At 33.6% G+C, this 8,141-nt stretch overlaps 2 protein-coding genes across 2 annotated transcripts in view; one reads left to right on the top strand and one right to left on the bottom strand.

Moving 5' to 3' along the window:
• Window positions 1–169: 169 nt before the first annotated feature.
• Window positions 170–4,211, bottom strand: LOC142982837 (divergent protein kinase domain 2A-like). The gene is made up of 3 exons (XM_076129529.1): window positions 3,471–4,211; window positions 3,045–3,226; window positions 170–2,193 (listed from the first exon to the last, which is right to left on the bottom strand). The coding sequence occupies exons 1-3, from the start codon at window positions 4,077–4,079 to the stop codon at window positions 1,746–1,748; spliced, it is 1,239 nt and encodes a 412-aa protein (XP_075985644.1). The 5' UTR covers window positions 4,080–4,211; the 3' UTR covers window positions 170–1,745.
• Window positions 4,212–4,511: 300 nt separating this feature from the next.
• LOC142982629 (DGAT1/2-independent enzyme synthesizing storage lipids) overlaps window positions 4,512–8,141 on the top strand; it is a 37,144-nt gene continuing 33,514 nt past the window's right edge. The window contains exon 1 of the mRNA XM_076129235.1: window positions 4,512–4,770. Coding sequence (XP_075985350.1) covers window positions 4,713–4,770 — 58 coding nt within the window. The 5' untranslated portion in view covers window positions 4,512–4,712. The remainder of the gene's footprint in view (window positions 4,771–8,141) is intronic.

Raw genomic sequence — 8,141 nt, 5'->3', positions numbered from 1 at the left:
ATAATTTTATCAGTTTTCATAACTCAATGCCCAATAAATAACTTACCTATAAATACATAGGCCTCACCTGCAGCGCAGCAAATGCTACACGGTGCTTTGTGAGATCAATATTGACTGACTGGCTAGACTGGGAAAAATGGACCTTTGGTAATAATAACACAAATTCTTTGATTTAAATGAATGTACTTCACAACCAATTTAAAACGCCATGAAATCAATTACAAAATATCACAGATATGTACGAATTTAAGAATACAATACAATAGAGATTTTTGTATACAAATTAAAATACTTTTATAAATCTTACTCTTTGTCAGTATGGCTCGGTAGAAGACTCGCGACAGGGGACACAAATAGAACGCATTAAGAATGCGGGATAAACATCATCTTACAATTTATAACAACACAAACACAAGTTATTCAATTTTATGCTGATAGCAAGTGATAGCAAGTAGCGCCACCTAGTGTGTGCTTATTTGTCAATATAAAATGCGAGTGATTTTATTTCTACAATACAAAAAAAAGGCTAATGGAGAATGTTAACATATTTTGATAATTAGCACTCCATATTCTCTGTTAAAAATAAAAAATACTAGTGAAAGAATTACTTCGATACGTCAAATAGTTTCCGATTTATAAGTAAAACAAGTTGTAACCGTCAATGTGCGTGTGACGTCATTGTACACCACGCTCAGTCTAGCTCACACGGTCCTTAATAATAATATTTACTATTATTACACTATAAATGTAATAAGGGGACAAATACACAACAAAATACTGCATAAGCTATTACATCTAGGGCTGGAGACTTGATATTAAGTGGTACGCGACTCGCGCAGCACGGTGTAATATGACGTCACGCTGTTAGCGGAACTCGATATTTTTCGAAACTTTGAATGCTTGTAAAATAAAAACTACTTGGTATTTTTGACTAAAACAAAAACTAGTTTGCATGTACATGTACAGGCTTAACTGAGTCAAAATTTGAAGCGATTTGGCATACCTAGTAACATTCTCCATTCTTTATTAGAAAAATTAAAAAAGTTCATAAATGCGACTACAAAATTAAACAAATAACATGTTACAATTATAGGAAATAAGAAATAATACTCTTTCTTTAAGACGAAATGCACTAAAGTTAGTTAAATGATTAACAAACATATTATTATTCAAAAACTACATAGTAAAAATCAAAACAATGTCATGTGATTGTCATATTAATATATCTATTTGGCTCTTATTTACAGCATTTGTACTATTCTAATTAGAATTTGGTAGTAATATTAGTAAATTTTGAAGTGTATATTAATATATTTGCATTTTGTCCTAAACTTATTGTTGCAATAGTAATTTATCCTATTATAGAATGAGATTCTTCATAATTTAAGCTTTTACAATCTATATTTTGCATAGAACAGTTTAATTTAGTCCTCATTAGTTAAAAATTTGCTTTTATTACAATAACTTAGACGTCAAGAAATTTATATAAACATTTATCAGCATACAAAATTATGATATGTCCAGAAATACCAATGTGTCAATATTCTGATAACTATACAGTAAGTCAGTATTATTATTCTAGGCAATCTTGAAATCAAACCGCAGGTGTCTCAAAATTTAATCACAAATATTGCCAATCATCATTTCCATTCTCACTTACTCTTTAAGCAAAGAATTCATAACACTGAGTTACCAAACTGAGCATCTCATATGCGAAGTAGCACTTCACACACCTTACATTTCGATCATCTAATCATATTAGCCACAGCATCCCGACCAACGATCTTCTCATCCGACAACATATCAGAAATCAAATGCTGCAATGTCGTTATAGTTTTAAATCTATCAATACCATTAAGACATTCGTTCAACAGCCTGTCAAAATGAGGTCGAGAGGTCTGAACCTCTTTTGGTATAGGGTACAGGAACGGGTTGTCATCTCCGGCTAAAATATAACATGCTGCCCATAAATTATGGTCACTTAGATGGTGTTTGCACATATTTTCTATTGAAAATGTGAATCCTGGACCGAGTGCTTCTCTTCCATATCGCTGGTACCAATCTGGAAGGTCTTTTCCGGGTGATATGTGTTTGTCTAGAACTACAAAGTCTTCTAGATCTACGAATGTGATTTCGTCTTTATCATTTGCCACTATGTTGTCTAGAGACCAATCCATGAGGTAGAAACGGAATCTGTAAATAAAGCAAACAACTTTAATGTTGAGTTCTTTGGTGTCTGTATACTGCCATAGAAAAGAAATATATCATATGTGTTTATGTATGCATTAATTAAAATTTAGTGTCATAAAGAAACCTCACTGTATTTCCGTTTTGCAATCACATAATAATATATAAGCAACTAGCTGACCCGTGCAACTTCGCTTGCGTCACATAAGAGAGAATGGGTCAGAATTTTCCACGTTTTTACGTTTTTGTAACACTTTTTACTGTTACTTTGCTCCTATTGGCCTTAGCGTGATGATATAAAATGTGCTTTTTTTTCACGAAACATATTCTCAAAAGTATTTATATCTCTTAATATAACGAAATCGCGCTAAGGCATATCCGCCATTAAAACAGTTGCCATGACAACGGAATTTTGTTAATTCAGTGTCATTATAATATTGAATATTCGCGACTTCGTCCGCCACCTGAATTTTCCCGGGAAATGCGTCATTTTCCCGGGGTAAAAAGTAGCCTATGTCCTTTCTCGGGTATCAAAATATCTCCATACCAAATTTCATACAAATTGGTTCAGTAGTTTAGGCATGATTGAGTAGCAGACAGACAGACAGACAGACAGACAGACAGAGTTACTTTCGGATTTATAATATTAGTATGGAGTATGGATAATGCGTGCTGATGTCACATTTGTTAAAAATAAAACTGTCCTAGTGTGAGTTGGATTCGTGCACATAGAGTTCTGTATCATTATTTACATACCAGAAATATGGAACTGTTATTAAATATGTTTTATCTTTGTAAACTAATTCAACAACGGTATTTGATCTACGTGCAACTACTCAGTATAATGATTGCTTTACCTGTCATGTTTAAAAGTGAAGTCCATAGCAGCATCCAGTATTTTCTTAGCTATCCTTAGTTTACGGTGCCATGGGATGTGAGTGAGTGAAGATAACGATTCTCCTTCATAAGCCACCACCTCCAGTCTACCGCAAACACCTGCATAAGCTGGGACTGGCCATCCACTGGATTTGGGTATCACCTAGAAAAGAAAGAAATTGGAATAAGAAAAGGAGTCTAGAAAACTAGGATAGTCATAACTTGAGCTTAAAGAAATTTTATTTAAAATGTCCCAATTAAATGTAATGTCTCAGAAATATTTCAATACTGAATAACAAGAGCTAGTTTATTTAACCTGCACAATATATCCCAAATATTTTTTTTTTACTACAAATAACATGTACCTACATATATTTATGTTAAAATTTTCATTGGGTTTTAATTACCTGTATTATTATTGGTTCAGGGTTGATACTCAACATGGTCCAAATATTTATCATGTCCATGGCAGGTTTCTTTTTAGTCAGTACTGGTACTAATAGGTCATAAACACTGTAAGCATAAGGGCACAGCACTAGCCCCTTCCTTGGCTCAACATCTGGCCATGTTAAGTTGTACTCAACTAATTTAATTATTTTCTCATCAAAATTTGTTACATTCAGTAACTGTATAGGCTTACAATTCCTCTTCAAGTTAAATTCTTTACACAGCTTCGAGTCGAACTCATTTAACTCCCAATTATGTGCTAACTTCTTCAAAACCACTCGCCGGTCGGATTTCGTGACGCCGGAAAATATATTTTTCGCGTTGAACATGCTCGGTAGAGTTTGCCAGTCTAGTATTATCTGGCTGGAATAAAGCTCAGGACATATCGATATCCCATAGCATGCCGGACAACGGTTCAGGTCAGTCAGAGACATCACCCTCGGCGTCCGAATGTCTCCGAGCAGCAACGTAGCTAAACAATAAGCTAAACTAAAAACCACAGCCACCAAAGCTACTCTTTTACAAAATCTACGCCTTAAAAACATGGTTTTGTAGATTTTTTCTTCCATATTTTTGTACTATTGTTAAAGAAGTTGAGTGTTTACAGTAACATATTGTTATGAAACACGAGTAAACAGATTTTTATTGAATTTTCCATCTGTAGCTTCAATTTTGCACCACCATACGCAATAACATTTCATCTAACTGATAAACTGACATAACTGACACTTGATTGGTCTATCTGTCAAACACAATACGCCATCGTTGCCAACAGAATTAATTTTATTTTAACTTAATAGTTTTATTAAATCAAAACCTCTAGAAAAAACGAATTTAAAGTTGATTACTCTCACCATTTATCTTAATATGATTTATCAGGGATAAAGCTCTTTTATTTAATATTTGAGTGGGTACAAACTACGAGATCAGTAGAAATAATTCGCAATTATTTATACTGTTTCCGAACATAGCATTCGAAGGCCAACTGAACTTTGCTTACTGTCAATATGTCAAAATGCTAATGCAATTTTGTGATTCGCTGACGATTCAATAAAAAATATAGCAAAACAAAGCGTAATTCGATATTTGGGTGGCGCGCAAAGTATTTCGCAACAGACCAGTATTATTTCCATGTCAAGTTTATTTCGGTGAACGTGAAAATACGTGTTGTTTACTTAGTCAGTGATCAGCTGTTTATAAAAATGGGTTTTATTCAATATTTTATGGATAACTACACGGCCAGTATTTATGATATTATTGGTAAGTGGCACCTTATTCATTGACCTTGTCCTTTATTTGTATTTGAGAGGATGTTTGCTGTTAATCGTCATCGACTGGCATTGTTAGCTGTTCTACAAGTTTCTGTAGAGAAAGAGCATTGTTTGGTATTTAATATATTTCGTCACGATTCATATATAGGGATACAATCTCTTGATGCCAGATGAAGCTTATTCCGGTCCGCGGATCGAATCGCATGTATTTGATTTAATTTTCAAACAACTGATTAAAAAATCTTTTTCTTTGAACAAAGCAAGTACCTAGCTTCAGTAACACTTTAATATGCGGACTTAAGGAAAAACAAACTATTGAGCCAAGGCTTCCTCTAAGGATATGTTAAGATAAAACACATAAAAGTCCTTTGGATTGTGCTAGAGTGTCTACTTAGATATATTCACACCATCTCAGTTCCTTAAATATGCCCAAACTACTTATTTGTCAACAAGTACCTCATGATAAGACTTTTATTATCCAGAAATGTCGTCTAACAATGTCATCCAATTTGTACTTCACCAATCTATTATTGCCGATTCAGTTGTTATGAAGATAGTAGGGATGTGCATTTTCTGATATGTGGTGAAAAAACTAAGTACTACTCAATTCACATTAAACCCATTAAAATTAGGTATTAAGTAATTATTTTCATCTATTTTAATGTACATAAAACAACAAACATTCCTGTCTTCACTTGACCTAGAAAGCAAGTACTAAAAACATTTGGTTTATACCTTTTTTAGTGTTACTATAACATAGTGATATTGCAATCATTTAATGAGTAACTCTTGCAAATATTATTTTAATTGGTTACATTTTCATCATAATGTTATAAAACACTTTAACTTTTACAAAACTTTTTAATTAATCTATGGTTAAGTAATTTTAGATTTGATGCCATGTTATAAATTGTATGGTTTTTGAAATATTTATGTAACTTGAAGAGCCCAAAGATGAAAATATTTAAACGATTTTAAACTAGCCCACTCATACATCTGCTTGCACCAAAACTTTCATCCCTTATTTTAGCAACTTGGATGAACGTTTTTGATGAAAAAGTATGTGTGTGTTTAATTAAACCCTGGTCTTTAACTTTTTGCCTGATTGACTCATAAATAATCAATTTAGAATTACAGGCATCAATTTAGAATTAACCACTGTCCTTGTAATTTAATAAAAACATTGGGTAATAAGTTAGGTTTCATAACCTTTATAATATCAACAGTATGTACATCTTACTATTACGTGTAAGCACATCAAATATAATTTTGCATTATTAGTAGTATAAAAATAAATGAAAAGTATGCTGAGTGCATTCTTCTCATTTATTTTTCATTTATCCTTAGTTATTTAGTTTGAAAAATGTAAAAAATTTAAATTCCTTTCTATTTCCTCAACTATTATTTATTTACTATTAAAGATTATTATAAAAATATTGAGCACAGATTGCCAATTACTAAAACTGTGTTATCAAACTTATCACTGATAACAGAACTGTATTGTTCTGAATGATAACAGCTACAACCATTGCACTCTGTGTATTATCTGACTCATGATGAGTTAAGCCTACTTAATTACTATGTCTAAATATTTGTTATAAGCAGTATTAGTTAAGTCAATATTAATATAATCTGCTCTGATAATAACCTGTCTCTTTTGAGAGAGGCGCTCATAGCCAGTTGTACCCACCGGTCGGTAAACGATCTGTGGGTTAAGCAACCGTTGGCGCGGTCATTCTATAGATGGGTGACCGCAAAATGGTATTTGAACTGAGCGTCTCCGTGCTTCTGAGGGCACGTAAAATGTCGGTCCCGTTTGTTGTCAACTATTGCCTTAATAAACAAATTACAAATACTGATGAAACTTGAATATACTTTCTGGACTCGTTCTATACCTACTGGTGAAACTAACGTACTTTTTAACTTGATAACATTGTGTTTATTACCCTTTCATATGATTGTTTCCGTTACTATAAATATGTTCTACTGACAAGTACAAGCTCTGCAGGAAGTTCAAAGTCTGAACGTAGATTACATCAACTGTTGTCTATTGTAACGTTTTTTGTAAACGTCAATATTTACTGTCAAGACATGCGAGAACTTTTTGTATTGAAATCTTGTTAACCACTTCTGCTTGTCAAAGTCCACTGCTGGGCGTGTTAAACTTGCTACACAATATATCGATATCGACATTAATCTGCTTACGGCAAAATCAAAAATGTGTCTGAATGTTTGAACCAAATTGAGACGATCGGTCCCGAAGTCGAGCAATTGCAGTAATTATTTCGAATCGGTTTTTTTTTTCGGTAAATGCTGCCGAACCGAGTATGTGTGCAGCAAGCCTTATTCAGATTCTATGTGGTCTTTAGCAGAGCACTGGGTGGGATTCAAAGTTTTGACTTTTTTATGGACCGTTAGGCCAAAGTCTTACCCAACGCTGTATGCATGTGCATTTCAGTAGTCACGATCGAAGATTTTTCATATTTATTTTATATTTATTTAAATAGATATTTTAAAAAACACTTAAGTTAACAATAATAAACTTACTTTGCGAAGTGTTCTACAGTGATGCATGTCAGGCCCAGAAACTCCAAACGGTCGCTTCAAATTATTTTTCGTTCTACTTAACAGCAAACAGGACATTTGGTATACAGAGTGATACAGCTTCTCAATCCCTCTTTTTATCCCACTCTATTTATATATCCCTTTTTCTTTAATCTTCTTGTATTGAAATCTTGAATTCACGAATTTTCCCACCCTTGACCCTTTGAAGGACGCTTCATTCCCAATCTTCTTTACGTCTCAAGAATTCACCACTTTCCTACCCCTTATGACCTTAACTTAACCCTTGGACTTCTAACTAATCTCATCGTAATCATTTTGCGTATGTTTATAAGGAATTTTAATTAGTATACTAGCTGACCCGCGCAACTTCGCTTGCGTCACATTAGAGAGGACGGGGGAAATTTTTCCCCGTTTTTTTTACATTTTTTACTGGTACCCTGCTCCTATTGGTCGTAGCGTGATGATATATAGCCTATAGCCTTCCTCGATAAATGTGCTATCTAACACTGAAAGAATTTTTCAAATCGGACCTGCAGGCTTATCACGTATCTCAGTTGACAGCTAGTTTATGTCAAATTGATGGCCACTTTTCAGTATATTGCTGCCTTGACGTAACGTCTTAATCATTTTATCTAAGAGAGAAAGCAATGTACAGTAGAGTGGCTTTCAAATAGTTGTCAAATGAGATACGTGATAGCCCCCCAGTAGTTCCTGGGATTAGCGTGTTCAAACAAACAAACTCTTCAGCTTTATAATATTAGTATAGAAGTATATAGATTAGTACCACGTAGTACC

Source organism: Anticarsia gemmatalis, chromosome 22, assembly GCF_050436995.1.
Source record: "Anticarsia gemmatalis isolate Benzon Research Colony breed Stoneville strain chromosome 22, ilAntGemm2 primary, whole genome shotgun sequence".
NCBI lineage: Eukaryota > Metazoa > Arthropoda > Insecta > Lepidoptera > Erebidae > Anticarsia > Anticarsia gemmatalis.
The sequence above is the reverse complement of the archived record's forward strand: the minus strand, read 5'-3'. Positions and strand labels throughout refer to the sequence as shown.